This window comes from Lygodium microphyllum, chromosome 16 (assembly GCF_053477565.2).
Source record: "Lygodium microphyllum isolate KBCC chromosome 16, Lygodium_microphyllum_v1.1.10, whole genome shotgun sequence".
Classification (NCBI taxonomy): Eukaryota; Viridiplantae; Streptophyta; class Polypodiopsida; order Schizaeales; family Lygodiaceae; genus Lygodium; species Lygodium microphyllum.
Genome location: NC_141150.1, coordinates 46,782,286 through 46,805,845, shown reverse-complemented (window position 1 = coordinate 46,805,845; position 23,560 = coordinate 46,782,286). Strand labels below are relative to the sequence as shown.

The 23,560-nt window shown below is 42.5% G+C and overlaps 1 protein-coding gene across 1 annotated transcript in view; it reads left to right on the top strand.

Moving 5' to 3' along the window:
- Positions 1 to 12,348: 12,348 nt before the first annotated feature.
- CTEXP (kinase family with ARM repeat domain-containing protein) overlaps positions 12,349 to 23,560 on the top strand; it is a 110,650-nt gene continuing 99,438 nt past the window's right edge. The window contains exon 1 of the mRNA XM_087695714.1: positions 12,349 to 12,885. Coding sequence (XP_087551840.1) covers positions 12,763 to 12,885 — 123 coding nt within the window. The 5' untranslated portion in view covers positions 12,349 to 12,762. The remainder of the gene's footprint in view (positions 12,886 to 23,560) is intronic.

Sequence of the window (23,560 nt, the reverse complement as noted above, 5' to 3'; positions counted from 1 at the left end):
TCTTGCTAAGTATGTGGAGAATGTGAATAGTGGCATGGTGACAAACAGACAGGGAGATGACACTAGGAGGGTGGAAGCTGAACTTAGCCTAGAGGTCATGGAGAGAAGGCCTTGGGGTTAGTGGATAAGTCGGAAGAGAGGCTAAAGAGAGATGTCTATGGGATGTTAGGAATGGATAAGAAGAAAGTTTACAAAAATGATGGAATCAGCTTGGCTAATATTCTCGAGCCCACCATCAGACTGCAAGCAAAGATGGTTCACACTCTCTTCTCAAGTCAAAGATATAATGCCCTTATGAACAAAATAGGAGTGTCCTTACTTGAAAGCCTTGCAGCAAATGCACTGGATGAGGTGAGCTAGAATGCTTATATCCAAAAAACAATCTAAGCATCGGCAAAGGTGCTAGCAATAGCTCCAAGGGCAACAAGAGGAGAGTCTCTAGCTACAATAGTAGAATTAGAGAGAAAAGAACCTGCATCCAAGGCATTGACCATAGAGTTCAGAGGGGTGCTAACAACCATAATACAAGAAGCCATGGCAGAGATGGAAAGAGAAGAAGTAGTGGAGGAGACCCCTGAATGATCACCAACCCAAGAAGGGCATTACTCTTCCACTTTAGTGAGCCCTCTCACTCCATTCTCGATAGGAAATTTAGGGGAAGAGGAATTCAATAGAGCTCAACAAGAGGAGGCAAAACAAGCTGCTAAGAAGAGAGAAGCCAACTACCCAACTCAACAGCAAAAGAAACTTCAACCGAGAGGACACTTAGTAAACAAGGGGAGCAAAGTGTACGCCATCAAGGGAAGGAGAAAGAATAAGAATCATGTTGAGAATCCCAAATAGAAAGACCAGGGCCACAACAAAAGGGGATAGAGACCTAGTAGAAGCTCCCCAAGCAGAATCAAGGAGACTAGAAGAACGCACAAAGAAATGGGTGGAGGAAGATAAGTGCTTGCGGAGAGTGGAAGAGGATCAAAAAGACCTGAAGAAGAACATAAAAAGAAACAGGAGGAAGAGGAAGAAAGGTTGAGAAGAGAGGAGGATGAGCAGATGGCACTTGCCATTAGAAGATCAGTAGAGCAACCCTCTTGATCTGAAGAGCTAGCAATGCGGAGCCCGAAACATGGAGATGTGCCTAGCACAAGTGCTATCGCAGAAGAGGTGGAACAAAGGCTTGTGGTAGTTGGCAAGGGAAAGGCTCCCCTACGCCCACCCCACTAGTCATGGTCACCACGACTACTTCAACACAAGGAACCACAAAAGGGGCAGTCATTGAAAGTAAGGTCATGGCTTGGGTATAGTATCTCATAAGCAAAGTGCAAGAGCTTGCTCTTACACCAAGCGAAGGAGCTCCACTTGTAGGAACCAAAAGGCCAGCAACAACAACAACTAATGTGGAATCCCGCCAAGGTCTAAAAGTGTTGAGAAAAGTGCAATCACATCCACCATAGCCTCTATGTAAGAAACAAACAAGGCAAAGAAACACATTGCAAATGAAGCCTTAGACTAGGTCATGTATGCATGGTTTACTAAAACCATAGTTGGTGAATACCATGGTCACTTTCCACCTTTCTCCACCTACCAATACCACCTATTGTAAGCCTATAAAAGGCACTCATCCCCACACTCATTCCATCAGTCATTCTCATCAATTGTACTTGCATTATGCTTGGATAATATCAGTTGTTCTTCTTTGTCAATGCTTATGCCTCATTATGATTGTTTATTTGCTCATCAGTGATCCTCCTCAGCATGCATACTCAATATTTTAACAGAAAGTGCCAAGATTGGAAGTATCTACCACTTTGATACCGTCGATAGCACACATCACAAAATAATATTACAAGCTAGTGAAAGAGCTCCGGAGCTAGTGTGAGATGATGAATGAGAAAAGAAAAGCTGCACTCACCGAATTGGAAGTAGAAAAGGTGGCTTTCGCACCCTTTTGATCGGAGAAAATGAGGTAAATGATTATATACACTAGGGAGATGGCAGCCCTGAAAGAGGCCTTAAAGGCAAGTCAGGGAGATGAAAATTTGAAAGACCTGTACAAAGAGAAAAGGGAGAGCCACATTGCTCTAGAGTAACTTTGTGCCTTAAACTCTAGGGAAAATAAACGTCTAGAGCTAGAAAACAAGGAGTTGAAGAGGCAAAGAGAGGAAGCTAGATAAGAGTTGCATGTGGCAAAGATGCAAGAAGATGAAGAGGCCATGAAGAAGATGGCAAAGCTACATAATCAACTTCACACAGTACTCCGTGAGCAAGGCCATTCTAAGGGAATAGCTAGAGCCCTAGAATTGAGAGAAGGAACAAATGAGTACATTATGGTGAGAGCAAGAGCAAGTAATCACTACCCTCACATAATACCAAAACCAAGGATTGGAGCAAATGAAAGGGAAGTCAGAAGAATGGGTAGCTAAAATGATGACAAGATTAAAGATTTAGCTTACCGCCTGGCTCATTCAAAGAGTGAACACATTATGCTGGAAAGCAAAGCTGAAGCTGTGGAAACAGAGATGCTTATGCAGCAAAAAGCCTTCTTGAACACAGTACTAAATGTCACCCAAACAAGAGAGCAAGAGACGATTGATGACTCAAAAAGAAATTAGAGCTGAAGACGAGGAGAGCACTTAAACATGGACTCCATACTAAGGCGCCCAAACCTAGCACTAGCTTAGGTGTGGAGGAATTAAGAGCTCATTTGATCACAATTGGATTATCCATGCAGGAACTTGAATTGCTAGGATTTGGGGAGCAAAAGTAGCAAGCACGGCCTCCTCTTGAGGAGTCGAGAGAGCTAATACATGAAATGGGGCTGGACTTTGAGCAAGACCATGACGAGGAAGAGCAACTACATGAACCAAGCCCCCCACTACAAACACAAGCATAAACAGAAGAGCAAGGTGAGAAAACCATACCCCCCAAGAGAATGGTGGAAATGAAGCACAAGCGGGGAGAACAGGTATAGCTATCACGAAGAAAACTCCAAGCCAAGCCACAACAAGTTCCTAATGTGGACTGTTATCCTGTGAATTGGAACCAAACTTGCAGTATGGGAGAAATGGGAAAATCGTAGCTGACCCTTTGAATTTGCATTCATCTTCCCTCGAATACTACACAGAGTGCTATCTCCAAGGGTAGTGGAGGAAGTGATAAAGCTCTCTGCAAGGCAACTGGGGAAGTGATGGTCAGATGAGAAAATTAGACACCCCACAAGGTGGCAATGACAGTCTACGGACTATTGGGAGGACAAGGTGATGGAGATGCCTAGGAAAGTGGAGGGGTATGAAGCACAACCAAAGTGGGCAAGAACCATTTGGGACTCTAACTTAGATGCCTAGATGGCATTTTGTAACACACTACCATACAAGAGGAATAATCCTACTTACATGCCTTATCCACGGAGAATTGGAGTTGATTTCAAACAAGAGGTGTGTGGTAGGTACGATTTTTCTAAGATCTGCACTGCAAATGTTGCATCTTCAGAGGATTACATGACCTTCAGAGAGACACGAACCATCCATAGCATGCTTCCTCAAGGAATTCTCTTCTTGGCCAAATCTTGCCTTCATCACCACTTGTAATTATCTCCAGCTCTTGAGGATCTTATTTTAAAAAATCCTATTGTAGAGGAAGAGCGGTTATCGCCCCTCTTCTTTGATATTAATGCAAGGATAGATAGTTGCACAATGACCCACCTCATGATGAGAGCCATCCTCTTGCCAGCATTTTGTACGAGCTTATTAGAAGTTATGAGCGATAGTAGATTTACTAGGTGCAACCACCCGTTTTTGTCCACCACATCCCTCAATGTAAGAATCAACTTGAAGGGCTATATGCAAAGTTGACCTTTCCTAAGCAAATCCCTCAAGCCTCTCTACAGCTTGGCCCTTACCCATGAACGGGATGCCACTTAACGTGCTCCCTTGTAACCCAAAAAAAGAAAAAGAAACGAAGTGCAAAAGAAAAGAAAAGAAAAATAAAATCCTCTATTTGTACTCTATGAGTGTCACAATCATTGCACCTAGGGACCACCCTAACCCCTCCCCCACTTTACAACTTGGAGCATATCATGGGCAGGACATTTTGATAGACCTGTCTCCCTAAGTCACACACAATATCTCCCTTTACATGAATTGGGTCCTCAAGTATGAGACAACACCTTAGGCTTATTGACCCATCTCCCAATTCCACCATCACTTGCACAATGCACTACACGATAAGGTAGACACACCCTCTAGGAAGTGCACTCATTTTTCTTTTCAAGTACATTGCGCAGTCATGTGACAAGCCAACAACTGCAAAGGCCTTCTTCAACCACCAATCTATCTTCGATATCAGTAACCTTAAAACCTACTTCACAGAGCATTTCCAACATGACTAACCCCCCCAAAGGCTCCAAGAACCATTCCACACCAATTCTCAACATCCTTAGCCCGTAGCATCAAGTGTTATGGGACTAGCACTCAGCCAGGAGGGGGGTAATGTTAACCCTTGGTAGACCAAGATGGAAAATCCAAAAAATCAAAAGAAGCAAAAGATAGTCCCATGGCAAGGAAGACAAAGGACAAAGTGCACTAAATAGAAAAAAAATTCTAGATGTAAGAGAGAGGCGCACAAGAATAAGCACACCTTAATATTTTTGCAAGAAGAGCACTAGGTGCATTGTAATTTATTTTGTAAAAGAGCATTGGCTCTCTCCCGTGCAAGTTGTAAAGAATAAGAGGCACGGGTTAAGGCCATGCTAATAGGAAAGAAGGAGGAAAAAGAGTAGAGGAGTGCACAAAGGCTGAACCAAAAAGGGGATGGCTGCCTAAGGGTGAGAGAGAGAGAGAGAGAGAGAGAGAGAGAGTGCGTGTGTGTGTGTGTGTGTGTGTGTGTGTGTGAGGGACCATGGAGAAGCTCTTCTTCTCCTCTCTTCATCTTCTCCTTCTTCTCTTCTCTTTTCTCATGCACGTGGCTATGGAGCTTGGAGATGGAGCTTGCTTGAAAGCACATCTTGGATCGTGGAGCTACCAACGGATTCGTGGGAGGAGGCAACTTAATCGTATTTAAAGGTAAGCTCACTACACATGTGTGTGAGAGTGCACATGGTTATGTGAGAGGTAGCCATAACTCTAGGCTTGAAATGCTTGAAGCAATAAGCGGTCCGTGGGTCTTAGCAGTGTGCTCACGAGAGCATCGGCACCTATCATAGAGAGTAAGACTGAATGATGTTTGGAAACCTATGTCAGATAAGTGTATTGATAAATGTGACATACTACTCTCAAGAATTAATTTCCATGCACATCAAGCTTACCTAAGGAAAGATTCAATTGTGTGATGCATTTCCCCTTATTTTAGCTTGTAAGCGGAGATATATGAGGATACTAAAAGGATAGTTTACCCCAATCAAGAACTCACCTACTTCTTTGAAATAAATAATAAGGCGTATTCCAAACAAGGGTAGACTATCCAAGTTGAGAAAAGTGTCCAATCTATCAATGTAGGAAGGAAACCATCAATCACTTGTCCCAACAATGTAAAGGTGTTAGGCCCTTATGGGCTAAAGTCAATGCAAGAAGGAAACAATCAATCACTTGTCCTAGCAATGTAAAGGAGCTGGGCCCTTATGGGCTAGAGTCAAGGATTGGTTCCAATAGAGAAACTTCAATGTAATTATTAAGATGAGAATTGCCATTTTTGGAGATAAAGCTAATCTTAATGAGGAGTCCCTCAAGCTTTGGAATATAGTAAGAGCCCAATTGTCAAATACAAATATGGCTTTCATGCAAAAACTTCTTGAGTTGTTCATTGGCACCTATCTCCGAGATGTCAGCTTTAAGTGAACTCTTATGTAAGTTCAAGCATGTGTTTAAGGTTGCGTACAAGCTACTTTCAAAGAAGTCATAGGCATGTAGGTTTACCATGACTCCTTCTTACCTTAAGATGATGTAAATATTTTTGCATAACGAATGAATTTACCTATAGATTAAAAGCATTGTAAATGCATAGTTTTTTATAGCATTGCCCTTTAAGAAATATGCTTATACAATGGTGTAGTAACAAGGTGGTGCATGCAGACAATTACCCACTCTTAACTCTAGTTAATCAATCCACTTAGCTTTGAAATGTGTGGATATCTTGCTTTTTAAGAAATATGAGTTTATTTCTAATAATTAAAGAAAAATGTGTTTTGTGTGTGTGTGTGTGTGTGTGTGTGTGTGTGTGTAGAAGAGCTAAGTAAGAATGAGAGCATAAGTGAAAGAAGTAAGCAAGAGCTATGGAGGTTTGAGTAAGAAGAGAGAGCAAGACTGTATGTGGGAACTCCAATAGTCACAATGCATGGCCTATCTTCCCTTATTCTATCGTTGTAATAAGAATAAAGAATCAAATGGCAATGGTGGTTAGTCGCCAGTTGTAGTGTACAAGTGTGTGGTCAAAAAGTATAAGATAAGTATAGGCAATTAGGCACATATGGCCTTTAACCTCCAACAACCTCCCACTTAAAGTTGAATGTGCCTAAGTTACAAGGAAACAAGAAAAAAGTAACAAAGTATAAAGTGTATATATATAAGTACAATTGGATGAGGAATACATGTCATCTCATCTTATGCCCATCATCTTCCTAAGGAAAGTATAACATCCCACTAGGAAACTCTGTGTACAAATCGACAAGATTCTCATTTGTATAGATCTTGATGAGCTCTATATGCTTATCCTTAAGAACCTCTCTAATAAAGTGGTAACTCACCTCAATATTCTCGGCCTTTGTATGAAAGATTGGATTATGTGCCAATTGGATAGCACTCATAGAGTTTGAAGGCAATGTGAAAGTCATATTTGTGATACCAAGGTCTACAACCAAGCGGACTAACCATAGGGCCTTCTTGCAAGCCTTAATGGTTGGTTGCAATGTACTTAGCCTCGGTAGTAGACAAGGTAGCACATTTTTGCACTCTACACATCCAAGAAACAACATCTCTAGTAAGGTGAAGACATAGTTAGAAGTGGACTTCCTACTTTGTGCATATCTTGCATATATCAGAGTCTATGTAATCCATGACTCCAATGTCTTGGGTACCATAGTAAAGACACAAGTATGTAGTCCTCTTAAGGTATCTCATGATACCCTTCATGGTGTCCCAATGTCATATGACAAATGTTACCATATAAAGAGCAACAATTCCCACTACAAATTCTATATCAAGTCTAGTGGCTATCATAGCATACATCAGGCTATCCACTACGAATGCATATGGGATTTTGGCCATCTTGGCCCTCTTATCATTTGTTTAGGGATAATCGGCCTAACTAATCTACACATGAGAAGGTAAAGGGTGTCAATTGCCTCACCACCCTGCATATGAAACTGCTCAAGTACTTTGTGAATGTACTCCTTCTATGACAAGTAGAGGAGTCTCTTATAGTGATTGCACCTAACATGTATACTAAGTATATGAGAGGCATGTCCCATGTCCTTCATCTCAAAGCTCTTCTTGAGTTGAGTCTTCAAGGCATCTAGCTTAACATGAGTACTCCTAGTAATTAGTATGTCATTGATATATAGTATCAAAATGATAAGGGTACCATCAAGGGACTTCTTTATGTAAAGACACAAATCCATATTATTATGGAAATAACCTTACGAATGAATAGTGACATTGAAAATCTAATACCACTCCCTAGGTGCTTCCTTAATTCCATGAAGATTCTTCCTCAACTTGCTAGGTATTTCATGCTCTTTTTCACAAAGCCCTTATGCTGTTACATTTAAAATATCCTCATGCAAATCACTATGTAAGAAGGTCGTCTTAACATCCATTTGCACAAACGAAGGCTAAAACCAAGTGAATGATAGTCATGTTGACAGACGTCAAGTCCATTTTCTTGTTTAAAATGCTTAGCAACCAAACAGGCCTTGTATGCTAGCTTAGGGTGACCAGGGGTGCTCTTCAACATATTCACCCGCTTGCATGGCAATGCATGTTTTTCACTCAACAATGGAACCAAATCTCATGTTCAATTATTCTACAGTGAGTCAAACTTAGACTGTATGGCTCTCTTCCAAGAGTGACTATCACCTTTGCATATAACCTCCTCATAATTATTCTACAGTGAGTCAAACTTAGACTATATGGCTCTCTTCCAAGAGTGACTATCACCTTTGCATATAACCTCCTCATAATTAAGGAAATCTGTCACTATGAAATAATGCATAGAGGGCTCATAATGATTAGGAGGAGGGAGGTGGTTGGGGGGCATGTACATCCTATTTTCTCTATCCAACGTCAAAATCCTATACAATAGGTAGATCCTAGGCCACTACATCATCATCAATTCTGCAGCTTGTCTAATTGAGGATGGTTGCACTATAATAAGACACTCCTCTTGAAATATCACCATGTGCACATAAATCATAGGCTTTGCTTGCTCATGCATCTTGCCCTTATGAAATACAACATCATAGTTATGGATAACCTTGCAAGCTTAGAAAGATAATAACCATCTCACTTACATCACCACATCCACCAAGAAAGATGTAGTTGATAGACTTTGGATCTAGCTTGTTGCATTTGTATTTGGGAATATGGACTACTCCATCGTGGTAACCATCCCATAAGAGTAATAGTAAAATCCATGGGTGAAAGCGTGGAGGTAGAGAAATTTATGAATTTTGGTGGTGATCAAAGTCCCTATCCACGGCCAAGACTCTAGCCACATATGTACTACCAACTTAGTTCTAAGGGTGGCATCCTCCAAATTATGTGAAAAATGATTTGTGAGCTACTTGCATGGTGTAGTGCATAGAAACTACAAACACTACTATAAATACTTTCAAGAGCAACTCTCAATATAGACAATGATCATATGAATCAAAACATGAAAAGTCTAAAGACAAGAGATATTGCAATGAGTCATGAATTTCATTCCTTTTAGGGACATATGCCCAAGATGGTGATGCCAAAAAGATACATGGAAAAGATTAGTCACAAAAAACATGATCAATAGTACCAAATATGAGTAAGAGATAAATACTACTAGTCTTTGCACCTTTAGCCAAAATGAGGTTGCCACGAGTGATTTTCCATACAAAATCAGCAAAGGAAACATGATATCTAACATTATCTAATTTTCCTGTTGAGATAAGGCTTTTAATCAATGTCACAAACATGGTCATCTCCCAGTTTCATAGAACTTGTCATAGAAAGGTAGGTATAGAATCAAGCATGATGTGGGGTCGCATGAAATGAAGCCCCTAAATCAAGCAACCAACACTGGGAGAAAGAGAATTTGTATTAGTCAACTAAGCATCAATTGAAGAAGAAACCAAAATGTACTCATTAGAATGGTACTCCAATGCATGTATCTCCTCAATCTTGATAGTGGACTTTGTGATATTATAATTATTCGAAGTTTTAGCATTATTATGCACTTTTTCATTACCTTTATCTCGCCTATCTTGGCGCATTTTATGACACTATGGCCGAATATGGCCTTGCTACTTGTAATAATGACATGTAAGAGATGACTTGGGGCCATAATATTAACTATGACTCTTTCCATGAGATCTAGACTTTGACACACCCTAATGTGCATCTTTGCCATGGCGATCATCACCGTATTTGCTATCATTACGACCTCAAACAGTGAGTGCATGAGAGGCATGAGCTGCATTAGTATTCTTTCTATTAACTTCCATAGTAAGCAAGGCACCCTCTACATCTTTCAGTATAAAACCATATGTAGGAGCATTAGTGCTTATGGCAGTGTGGAAAGTATCCCAAGGCTTAGGGAGAGTAACAAGCAATAACATAGCCTTGACATTTTTTTCAAAGGTAATTCCTTGCAAAGGCTGATTGGAATTGGAATGAAACTCATTCAATTGAGAAGACATAGTAGTGCCTTTCTTCATATGACGATGCATGAGTTTCTTAAGCCAATACAATTGCAAAATAGGGCTTTGCTTATCACAAAGACCACATATTTTCTCCCATAGCTCACAAGCATCACCCTTTGTCTTATTGATATTAAAATAAGCATGCTTTTATAGTGGACTTGCATAACTCATCTATATTAGTCCAAGCTTCTATATTAAATTCTTTGGGCATTTATGCCTTTGTATTTCAATGGTCTAATTTGCTTCGTTTGAACCAAAACTTCCCATATCTAAGTCTTACAATAATTGAAGTTGTTGCTATCCAACTTGTCTATGTTCAAAATGGTACTATCCCCAAAAGTAGAGGCCATTATGACAACAAAGCAAAGAGTAAATGGGCTATGGTACTAATGGTAAATCAGCTCCAAACTTAATGTAAGAGGTGGGGTGTAATACAATGTATGGTTATCCATAAAATGAATGCACTAGAGAGATCAAACCAAGTGCTACTCTCAACAAACTAATACAAAAGTGTTTTTTGGCATTGCTATCCACAAAACTACAATAAAAGAGTATGTAGCTACAAGCAAAAGTCTAAAATGACAAGCTCCCACTGCTCGGGAAATTTGGGTAGCCAATAGGATATACACTGACTAGCAGTGTCAAGAAATAGTATAAACTACTAAGGTGCCAATAAACTATTAGAGTCCTAAAGATGTCAGGTACATGGATGTAGAAGAGTAACATGTATATAAGCCAACTGTGCATAAGAGATCCTCCAAAAGCAACATAGATCCACCAATCTACGACATAATTGCTCAAGTACATAACTAAGCAGCATACAAAGCTAATAAACTTGTATGCTAGAAGGAAGTACTAGGTGTACAGATCAAATCTAAATCAACCCACAGTCATCAATGTTTGTAAGGGTAGTGTATGCATAAACAAACTGAGTATATATACATAAACAAGAGACTCCCATTGTCTCTAATAAGCCAACTCTAATAAGCCAAGCACCACAATGAAATGTCAAAGTACTCTAACTAGAACGAAATTCAAAGTAGCAAAGAACAATGCAAGCTCAAGACATAAGTGTCATAGCATCCAAAAACCCAAGGAGCTGCATCAAATATATCTCCAAGAGCATATGCATAATATAATTGACCAAGCCCACAAAACTGATAAAGCTCCCAACCAAGTAGCCACTTCAAGCACGTAAATACTCAAGCTCAATATCAAACCTCAAGGCTCAATATAAGCATATATGTGCATATGTATTAGTGGCAAGTATCAATGCAACCATGTAGCATATCCCAAAAGCTTGTAGGCATCAAATACATAAGCATTCACTATATATGCTTGTTGCCCATAGGGTATAACAACAATAAATCTTCCAAATGTTGAGTTGAACAAGATCTAATCGGTCCAAGAAGCTTTCTCGAGCATTAATACATCATTTGGGCATCATAAACTTGCCCCATAAGCATAATCAATGAAGCATTGAATAATCAAATATATGTTGCCCCAATCAGTGAACAATAGTCTACGATGAATTGTGAATCAATGGTTGACTTCAATCTCTCCAATTGGTGCTCAAGATCAAGCCAAAAGTACCCGGGAGCAGGTGCCAAGGTGTCCCAAATCTTGAGCAATGTCTAGAGTAGCAGGCAGGGGTTGAAGAAGCTAGAGGAGATTAGGGATAGGTGTTGCCTAAATTGGTGCAATTACCATGGGTTGATTTGGAGGCATTGCTAGCTATTTCTGGGCTCATTGATCACATGGGAAGCTTAAAGAGTCCAGGGGAAGGTTCGGTTTAGGCCTGGAAGGTGTGGAATTGATCTCGGGAGGCATAGGACTTATGCATACCTCAATAATGAGTGGCTGCCATGAAAACTATGAATGAAGCTCTCTTGCCATGCTGAAGCGAAGGCCGATGAAGCTCCTCAAATGCCGGCTGTGATACGAGTTGAAAGATGGAAGGGCTTAGCAAGAACGAGAACACAAGCAGAAGAAGCTAGCAAAAGCTATGGAGGTTTGAGCAAGAAGAAAGAGTAAAACAACATGTGGGACTAGCTACAATGCGTAACTTGCATTCCTTTATTCTGTTGTCATAGTAAGAATAAAGAATAAAGTGACAGTGATTGATGGTTGCCACCTACAATGTACAGGTATGCGATTAGTAAGTACAAGATAGATGTTGGCAGCTAGGCACAGGTGGTCGTAAACTACCACCATCTCTCTCTCTCTTTTGTACTAAAAAAAATAGCAATGCTCTTATGCATGATAATGTGCCCTTATTGATGTTGTAAATATTAAATGATAATAATTTATTTTGCATTATTAAGAAAGGCCAGTTCTTTCTGAATTCATGTTAAAATCTGTATTTACCGACAATAATTCATTTCACATTATTACCAAAAAGAAAAAAAAAAACAAAGGATAGGCTAGTTCGCAGACATTAAACGAATTGATTGAGAACGACATAATAACGATGCTCTGTATAGAGGTTTAATGTGGCTTAATAAGCACAAGCGTATCATAGGTTCCTGTTGTGCTCTACTTCTTCCTCTTCTTGGAGCTCGAAGCCTTTGGATCTGATCGCTCACCAGCTTAAGGAGAGGGTTGCTGCAGGTCGACGTTCGAAAAACGCAGGTTCGAAGAAGAAGAAGAAGCAGAAGAGGAGGAAATTCGCAAGAAATCGAACGCATTTTCCTAGACCGGCAGGTACTGGACCAGCCGGTTAACCTCAAACGCATGTCAGATCACGACTCTAAACATGCGCGTTCGATCCTGTCTGAAGTATGAATGAGCCCGAGCAAGGCGATCATAGTGAAACAGAATCGGGATTGATCAGTGGCTTAGACAGGTTTCTCAAATCTGCTTGAAGGTCGCTTCCTTGCACAATGCTTAAGTTTCTTAAAGGCGTTGTCGGATCTTCGGGTGGTATCAAAGATCTACCTTACAATATTGGCGAGCCTTATCCGTCTGCATGGGGTTCATGGACGCATCATCGGGGGACATCGAAGGTGTGATTGCTTGGTTTCCATGAAGCTTTTGCAATCTGTGATAAACGCATATAAATGATACTGCAGGGTTCCATAAGAACCCACAAATATTGTGCCTCGTAATGTCTTTTGCACAACATGCTCCCTTTGGATCGTGGAGTAAGTATGCTTCATGTATTGTGTGAATCAATGTTCTTAGCAAGGTCCATATGGTTCAATGCACGTGCAGCACTGCATACAATGAAGAGCCTTACAATGAGCTTATTATTGTTATTGATGTTGCGTTTGACGCACTGACCATCTCAAGTTAAAGAAAACTGCAAGCTCACTGTGGCTGGTGGATAGGTATCTATAGCACATACATGCGGCTGATTTTTCCTGCTGATTTGGAGTGCATGCATTTCTGACCACACAATTGTCTGGTCTTGTGCTTCATCTTTTGTGAGTGAGCGGAAATGTACAATGAATGAATTAGTGAATCGATATATGAGTGACTGGGTTCACGTATAAACAGGCAAAAAATTCAGTGGTCTGGCCAAAGGGTAGAACAAAAATATGACTGACCTGAAATTAAAGAAAATAACGGAAATTGGTCCCAGAAAAATAAGGAAAAAATGGTACACCCTGAAGCGGCCCGCCTTGATATGGAGCTGGGCACATAATCTCAACATAAAAGTGTCAAAGCTGCATAATGTTCCCTACTGGCTCAGTGATTTTAAAGGACCTAGAAATTTTCACAAATTTGTCTCAGTTTTCTAGTTCTCAAGATGCCCCCCCCCACCCCCCCCAAAAAACAAAAAACATGCAAGTTTCTAAAACTGTGTAGCAGACTTGTTGTTGCCTTGTCTTTGTCTGTGTCCATCTCCTGGTTGTGAGCTGCTAGAGTCTGTCCATGATGTTTGGAGCTTTGGCATTGTCTCTGTCTTTTAGTCCTTTGCATACTTGGCACATCTGATGGAGATATTAGGGTTTCTCTGATCTGCTCTCTACCTTCTCATATCTGCCCATCGCATTCTCTATCCTGCTGATGTTAGTAGTTTGGGCACCTCTAGGACGGGCATTGGCTGGGGCAGGCACTTTTGGCAGCAGCGTGGGCACCACGACTGGTCAGACAGGCAGGTGTGATGGGCAGCAGGCAGGCAGGCCTGCCTGCGGTGTGGCAGGCTGCAGTGGTTGGCTGCATTTAATGAGGTCGACTGCATATTTTATTGTTTTCTTTTTGGCCTATTTAGGCCCGGCTGTCCATGATCTTTGTCACTTCAGTCTTCTGTGCAGGCTTGAGAGATCCTTGCTGGCTGATATGCATACAGTCCATTCTATATACTCTATTCTTTGCACTCAGCGTTTAGTATACTGCAATTTTCAGCATTCTACTGTCTCTTTCTCTCTCTTCTTTCTGTGTTCAGTGTTTTCTTTCAGTCCAGTCATTCGCTTCGGCATTGCAGCACTTTGACATGGTATTAGAGTAGCATTAAGAGGCTAATAGATTGAGGGCAGACTTGTGGAGGAGATTTCAGTACAACACTGAGGTTGGGTTTTCAATGTTCAAGTTTGTGGGAGGGCGGTGCATTGAGACAAGGCTAGAACGAGTGGAGATGCATGGGAAAGGAGCCTTGTTTGTCGTTTTTGTGTGTAGGAACAGTTGTCAAAGGAGGAGAAAGGCTGGGTTTTCTTTCTATATCAGATTTGGTTTTTAAGCCTTTGGCAGTTACGGTGGTTTAGGAAAAAGCAGAGGAAGTCCTAATAGGCTGTCTTTTTCGAGTTAAGAGGGGGCAACCCAGTTTGTGCAAAGCTATTCAGTAGCAATGCCTTTTGAAGCAAATTTGGAGATGAAAGCCATTATGCGGTCCTTGTCCTATTGGCTCTTCCATAGGGCCAGAAACTTGATGGTGAAAATTATATTATTTGGTGGGTAATGATAGAGGCCATCTCGGAGTCTTGTGATCTTGCAAAGCTTGTGACTACAGTGATTGATCATTAAAGGGTCAAGGATTCTATCACTCTTTCTTGGGAGAAGAAGCAGCAGCTCGATAAGGTTCAAGCACATAGGGACAAATTGAATGCCTACATTCGCTTGTTTCTATTTCTCTCATATACACTAGTCGTGATTGCTCACATCAAGCGTTTAACAAGTTTTTATGAGATATGGTTGGAGTTGGATTGACTTTATAATTGGATGACTATTATGAAGAGGGTGTCTCTAGAGGTTCAGATGCCGACTTTGAACCCGAACAAGTCTACCTCCATGCAAGAGCACATTAACAAGCAATGGAAATTGTAGATGCAGGTTCAAAATGCTAATAAGGTGATTTCATCTGAAGACATGGAGTGACTTTGTTGTCACAGTTGCTTCCCTGGTTCAGTACTCTCTATCCCGCTTTGATTGCATTAGGGTGTTCTGACACTCTTAAGTGGGAAGAGTTGATTCCAATGGTGTTCGATCAAGAGGAGCAACTTAAGACACTTGACCCTTTGAAGTGGGAGGCTCTTACAGGTCAAAGCTCCCAAAAGAAAGGAAAGGACAATAAGAAGAAGGATGATAAAATCAAGAAAGGCAAGGAGTCTACTTGTCATGCATGGTAAGATAGGTCATTGGAAGAAAGACTACCTCGACAAGGACAAGAAGGATGGAAAGGAGGAGAAATCTATCAAGGACCAGTTTGTTAGGAGCAATAGTTGCTCCATTATCAACGACATTTCTTCATCTAGAAGTTATTGCGTCTTCTAGATTGGATGTAGCATTTGTCTCGAGAGTGGATTGTAGATAGTGGTGCTTCCCCGCCATACGACTCCTCCCAATGGTTTTGCCCAGATGCGTTAGATGCATGGGCGTATTTTGATTGGTATCAGTTTTGATACAAGGCTCGATGGCCACGGTGGTGTCCGTACTTTGGAGGTTCTTTATGCACCAAGCTTAGGCTACCACCTTCCTTTAGTGAGAGCAAGATTTGTGGATTGGGCCACATAGTGGAATTTGATGCAAACTCACTTCAGGTTTTTGATGGCAAGTCTAGGAAGGTGCTGTGCCAAGGGCAGGAGGAGAATGGTGTCTATATGATGCAGACTTTCGCAGCCCTTACCTCTTTCGTTCTTTTTCACAGACAATGATTGAGTTGTGGTTGTTAGCCGTCTAGATAGCTCATGTGCGAGTTTGCCAAGCATGGCTAGGTTATTTTATTATGATTATTATGATGGTTATTTGGGGCATTTTATCCTGGTCGACCAGCATTAAATGCTGGCAGACTTGCCCCTATTTTAGGCAATATATTTTTTCTTTATATACCTGGCTCCCTCCTCATTCAGTCACATCATCACCTACAGGTTCTGTGGAGAGAGGGAGCTGGTGCTAGTGCCTTGGAGCCAGAGACTCACTGTTGTATGCGTCATTCTCGTGTTTGGTATATGGATTCCATTTCACGAGTACATCTTCGAGTTTTCTTCTTTTGTTGGGTTCTTTGGTTTTCTCTCTTCTGTCATGTGTTCAGCAGTTTATTTCAGCACTTGTCTATGCTTCCATTGCTGCACCACTTTTGACACGGTATTAGATTGTAGGATCTAGGTTCCTATTGCGATTTTTTAGCTAATTGCAGGTCTTGCTTCCCCCTGTTGATCAGGCTTGCGTTTTTCAGACCAACAACTTGTGTTTTCAGCCCGTGCTTGGATTCCAGCCTGCAATCGTCAGTTTGCTGCATTAAATGCTCAACCAGCCTGTGTTTTTCATTTTTTGCCCCTAACCGTGGGTGAGTGACTTTTTGTACAGGCCGTTTTTGCTGTTTCTGGCAGTTTTTGACTTGTTTTTTTTTTCATTTTGCAGTAGTTGGCCTTCATTTTTTATCAAATTTTTGGTTACATTGCGTGTGAACTCTCATTTTGTGAAGTCTTTGCTATTGGTTTGGCTGTATTCTCTCTCTATGTACCTTCTATTCTCCATCTTCTCTTCTTATCCTCTCCCAAATGGCTCCTCTGTGCACTTCTATAGATGATAAGTTAAATGGATGTGACTATCTTACATGGAGTGTTGTGATGAATGCCTGGTTTGTGCAGAAGCAGATTTGGTACATTGTATATGGAGCTATTCCTCGGCCTCAGCGTCCTTTTCCTTTTCTTGAAGATTTTGATGAGGACAACCATGAGGAGGCTGTGCTTACATGGGATTCGGACGATGCACGTGCATATTCTGCACTGCTTTGGTGTATTTTTAAAGTAGTTCTCCTGGCGGTTACCTCTTTTAGGACATCACAAGAAATATGGTCGAAGCTTCACATGTTGTATAAGGCACCTTCCCCTATGTGTGCAGTGACTCTTTATGGACAGCTTCAGTAGATGAAGTTTGAGCTGAAGGACACCATTTAGTCATTTTTGCTCCATGTTACATAGGTACAAGACCGGCTTCTATAGATGTAGTGTGCCCTTCTAGAGGCGCATCTCGTGGGAATGGTACTCTACAAGCTTCTCCCAAGGTTTGATGGAGTAGCCAATGCCTTGCAGGTGCAGACCTCCTTTACACGTGAGCTTTTCACATATGTCCTCAATGTTGCTTGAGCATGACTCATCCTCGCGTTTACAGGGGACGCTTCTGTCTCATTATTGAGGTTGCAGTGAGGCCTTTATAGCTTCGGAGAGGGGTGACAAGAAGAAGTTGAATGCCCAATGTTATTACTGTGGTTGGTAAGAAGGGACACTTGTGGAAGGACTGCAAGGAGCTAGTAGCCTCATGGAAGAAGAAAAAGAAGTGTGAGCGGACTCCTCAGATGAGTCATCCTCTTCCTCAAATTCCGACTCTGGTCCTCTGGCCAAGGGAAAGTCCAAGGCACGGCAGGGATCCACTTCTTTAAACTGAGGGAAGGGCTTGACTGCCCCTTCCTTTGATGCTTTCTAGTCCGCGTGATGTGGTCATCCCTCACGACTCTCTAGTGCCTAAGAGGGAGTGTGAGAGGGTGGTGAGATGGGGCAGCCGAGCCTCATCTATATAGGTATATGTTAGCCTACCCTATCTAGTCGTGTCAGTCTGTCATCTCTTGGTTGTGAGCTCCCATCAGAGTCTGACGGAGACATGGAGCCCTAACTCTGTTTTAGGCATATTTCTTGTGCATTTCCTTTGTTTGTTAGTTGGATTCCACCCCTTGACAGTTCCTGCTTGCTCCACGACTGCTTGGGATATTTTGTCATTATTGTCCCATTTTTTCAGTGTGGTCAGACTGCATTTAGTGCAGTCATATCACCTATGTCAGCAGGTCGGCCAGATTTAGAGGCATTTTCAGCAGTTGGCCAGTTTTAGAGGAGTTTGACTATATATAGCCAGAGCCCACACTTGGCTGATCACTTCTTCTTGCAGATTTCAGCACACTTTGGCTCCCAGACACTCTCTGACTTGGTGCTGCCATCATCTCAGCCTGATTTGGTGCCCTCATTGACGCCTTGGGTTGTGTGCAAGAACTGATCAGTCCACCTCATCCACATTATTATATTCAGCATTCATCTTCAGTCAGTGTAGTATTCTTCCTTCATTTTGTGCTTTCTCTCTCTCTCTTTCTCTCTCTGTGTTCGTGTTTCTTCTTTCGTTGCGCCTCACTTTCTTGAGAGCACAGAGTCGAGATCTATTGTTGAGGAGCATCCCAGCCATCAAATGTAGCCATTCAGCGTTATGTTTGCTGCAAATGCAACTATCTGTGGAGGAGGCAACAACATCTGGTGGGCCTACATTTGCGTTTTCAGTGTGGTGACCCCTAGTGGCAGCATTTATTGCTCAGCGACAGCCTTCTTCAGCCAATCGTCATCATCTAGAGGCGGTGGCATCTTTTGTGGTTGCAGGTAGCAGTATTTCCTTGTTCAAGTGGCACATGTACACCTTTTGTAGCTGATTGCTTTCTGACATTCGCATTGTTTTCATCAACACACAATTTGCTGGGTGATTGCAGATTTGAAAGATGTCTTATCGGTTTACAGGCTTTGATGACTTAGAGGAGGAGCTTCTATCTCGACACTCCTTTGAGCGGAGATGTGATTACCAGCATAGGGAATATCACCAGAGTGAGACTTCTCCTATTCGAGATTACGAGTGGAGGGTGTCAAGAAAAATACCCTAACATAGAAACGTAAACAGAAACCATACGACAAAGTACAGACTGATAAAAAGAACACAGCTAGGGTTAGGGTTAGAGTAACTTAGAGACAATGAACACAATGAATAAATGAAATGATATGACTACTAATAATACGATGCTCATGTAGCAAACACACTATGTAGTGAACGAATATTGAACCTCGAACTTCTATATCTCTAGGATCAAGGTAGGGGTAATGAGTTGGAGAGTGTGTCGTACTCCAAAGGGATCCCGAATTGTAGCAAGGCAGCCTCCGGATGTCGAACACCAGCAAACGCAGCAGTGAGAAGTTGGATCTGATGCAGACAGCAATGAGGAGAGAGAAAGACTAAAAACGGAGCTTGCAGGAGAGAGAAAGACTAAAAACGGAGCATGCAAGAGAGAGAGACTGATAACGCAGGCAGGACAGTCTGTAGGAGAGAGAAAGATTGCAGTGACTGTAGACAGGAGAGAGAAAACTGTCAGGGTGGTAGCTGGAGCCTGCAAACGCAGCAATTTGCTGGCGTGGTAGGTTGTACGACAGCAGTGCAAATGAATAGCAGTCAGTCGCCAGGCAGAAACAACAGCAGTCAGCATGTGGAGGACTGGAAACAGGCGTGAGACTGTAGGGAAGAGTGATGGACAGCAAGGGCTGAGATGTCCTCCGTGATCGGGGTGTGGGCAGCAAGTTGGTAACACTTGAAGCTTGCAAAAACGAGATTATAAAAGAGTGGAGGGTTGGCTACCAATTTATAGAAAATTAGGGTTCTAGATCCTCTCCCACTTAACTTTCTCGATCCGCTCCCCGTTTTAGGGTTTTGGCTAAAATAAGACTAAAATAAGCATGTTTTGGGGCTGTTTAAGTGGCTAAGTGCATTCCTTAGCACAATACGTCCCATCCAAAGCAGCCAGGGCATCGGACAAAAGGTGCACGTCGGCTGCCTAGTGGCCTATCAAGACTATAGAGGCGATGGATATCTTACCAAGGGAGCCCAAGTGATTACCCCAGAGAGGTCAGGGCATTGGACCAAGGATGCTCGTCGGCTGCCCAAGGGCCTACCAAGGCCTACAAAGGCGGATGGAATCAACAATGGACTTGTTTGTTTTGTTTTGTTTGTTTGTTTTTTTTTTTTGGAAAAATGTTTTGAAAATACATAAGTAATATAGGGACAGCGGCCGATTAAGTGGCAGATAGGAAAAGATAAAGAGAGGTTTAAACCCAAGTTATTCACAAAACTAGCAAGCCAATCCCTTGCATTGACGAGGATAAGTGCCTAAGGATGATAAAAGTGAGTGTATGTGCCAATCATGTGTTGAATATGTGAGAGGAAAAAAAAAAACGGTGGGCTTAGCAAGACAAGCAAAGCAAGCAAGGGTAGGGAAACTGCCTTTAGGAGAACTACCATGTGTTATGCTATGAATATGGTGGATCCTAGAGTCGACCACTCCAAAAGACCGAAAAGGGATAAATGCGCATAGATGCATGTTGACATGAACAAAATGCCAATGCATAGGGTAATGCAAAGGGAGATGTAAGATGTCATGCTCATGCAATATGCTATGCAACGGTGCCACTGGGACAGTGCCCTCGCAAGGGAAGTGTTCACTTGTCCAAGTGCCGTTTTACAATCAGGTCATCCTGATAGTGCGGATGAAGTTACAAATGCCCATAATACAATACAAAAGAATAAGTGAATGTAATGTCTAAAAAACTGTGATGAACCATATGTCAAGCCATAAGAAAAAGTACACTGCAAATAATGCAACACACGAAGACATGCAATCCAATGTGACATCCTAGGTGCTGTGAAATACTGACTGAGTATGCTAACTGAGTGCTAAATCTGGCCTAGTGTGAATTAACCAAAGAAGTTTTCCTACAACAGAACGATAGGTGTGTGCATTGAAGGGCTGTCCTAGGGTATCCTTCGACAAGTGGACAGTAGGATCAAGAGGCGTGGCCACTGACCATGTCTGATCCGAAGTGGTAAGCTTACCTATCTTGTCATCAGGCATGTGTGTGTATGCACGACACCCGGAGACTCTGAAGTGGGAAATAACAGGCGGAGAGCCAAAAAATGCCTCATACAGGGTCTTCTGAGGAAGAGCCGTAGTCGGGCACTTGTTGAATATATACACCGAAGTGGTAACAGCCTCGACCCAAAGGCGCTCAGGAAGCTTTGCTGTGAATAGCATAGAGCGTGCCATTTCCATGACTGTGCGGTTTCTACGCTCTATGACTCCAGTTTGAAAAGGGGAGTTGGTAGAGGCGAGCTGGCGAGAAATGCCATGCTTCTATAGAAACTCGGAAAACTCGTGGAAGATAAACTCACCACCGCTATCACTCCTCATGCACCCGACACGACGACCAGTCTGGTTATGAACCAGCAGCACCCAAGCAGAAAAATATGTGAAAGCATCTGACTTATGCCTGAGGAAGTACACCCACATGTATCGAGAATGATCATTCACTATCAAAAAGAAGTACATCGTGCCATTCAAAGTAGCAGTGGATATCGGCCCACAAAGATCAATGTAAATTAATCTAAGAGGCTCCTCAGCTCTATGTGTAGACTGCTGAGGAAATGGGGTACGGTGCTGCTTCCCGAGCTGACAGGCTTTACAGACATCTCGAGCTAGCTTTAGGCGTGGAAGGCCCTCAACCAGCTCACGGCGTGACAACTCATAAAGTGAGTCATAACCAAGATGCCCTAAACGAAAATGCCAATGACGCTCATTGTGCGTAGGCTCCTGAGATGTGGCTAAGGCCTAGAAGCTATGGAACACGGACTTCGGCGTTCTGCTCGGTCAGAAAGTGTGTCATGTGGTATAGGCCATTAGGCTGTGCCTCACTGCGAGCAATCACTAAACCAGTCAGAGAGTCAAGGACCTCGACTGTGGTCATTGTAAAGAAAACTGCTCGCCCCAACCGGCAAAGCTACTGAACAGATAACAAGTTCACCCCAAGCTGAGGGACATGATATACATTGTCATTGTCCAGCGAAGCCAGATCCGGACCCTTGTCAGTGGCAAAACTGATACAACCGTGAGCCTGAATCTTGACCGAGGAGTTGTTTCCTACACGGACCCGCCTGGCTACAGGGGCTCGGGTACGGAAAATGTCCTCTATAGGAGTCATGTGATGTGTAGCTCCACTGTCCACAATCCAAACTGAAGCTGAAGTGCTCGGCTGTGACAAGTGGGTCTCTGCAGTAACCTCGTCGGGAGGCAACTCACAGATGTGGACGAGACTTGCATCTGATGTCTCTATGGAGACGATATGGGCCTCTGCAGACCAGTCAAACAAACCCTTTGGAGTTGAGAACGTTGTTGACTGAGATGACTGTGTGGTGGCAGTGTGAGTTTGACCTTTAAACTGCCCCTTGCCATCACCTTGTCTCCCCCCTACTGGGGATTGCCCGACTGAGAGGCGGGGGTCTGAGACTTAGGTTTTGGTGCTGTGCCTCGTACCTTTGATCGACACTCGTCGTCAAAATGGCCAATACCTATTCTTTTAGGTACATTCTGCCACCCAGGTTTGAGTTGTGACTGGGAGTTTCCTTGAGAATCCCCAGATTGATTTAGCTTTTGAGTTTGATTTTGATTTTGAGTGGGTTTGGTTTGGTTTGCCCTTCCCTTGTTGCCATTTCTGAGAATGAGCAAGAAGAGCCCCCTTTGAAGAGGAATTCATATGAAACTGATCGAACAACCGTGCGTAACGCAACAACCGACACTCAAATTCATAGAATGTAGACATGGTAGGCTTTGAAACTATTCCTTCCACAAAATTGAAGTATTTCTCGGGGAGTTTATTTAGGAACAATGTGACCTGATCGTCAGAGGACTTGGGAGTCCCCGTAGTGGAGAATTCATCGAGGAGACGCCGATACTTAGCCAACTTGACTTTCAAGTCATCCCAGTCAGTGATTTTGAAAAGCTGAAGCTCATGGTTAAGATTAATATGACGGGTCCTATCTCGAGCCACATAACGGTTAGTCAAGTGTGCCCATCGCTTTGACGCTATGTCAAAATGTTGAAGCTGAGAATGAAACTCTGGCAATAAGCCCTGTATCAACTCGACAATAGCGGAGGCATGCTTAGCCTTCCATGAGCGGACGACCTCGTATGGAACAAATGCGGGATCGGGTTGGGGTTCCAACCCCTGCACTAGATCCCATAGGTTCTGTGAATCAAGGACATGTCTCATCAAATTCGACCAAGTAGTAAAGTTTGACCCGTTAAAACGAGTCTTGTCATTAAATGCATTCTTGGCATAAGATGAGCTAGAATCATGAGGTGTCGGGTGGGTGGAGTAAGATGATGGTGGGAAAGATGGTGGAGGTGAGAGTGTCTGATAAGAGTAAGGAGGGGGAAGAGGTGGGTAGGCAGAAGTAGGTTGTGAGTGTCCAATGAGTGCCGATTGATGCGGAGGCACTGGAACATGAATGTTTCCATAAGGTGCCAGTGTAGGTGGAGGCATTGGGACACAGTAGCCTTGTCCAAAGTAAGGCTGGGACACAACATTATGACTAGAAGGTCCACTAGGCAATGCCATGGAGGCAAACTGTGGAGGCAACTGATCCACACTCGGGAGAGATTGAGTGGGATACCTA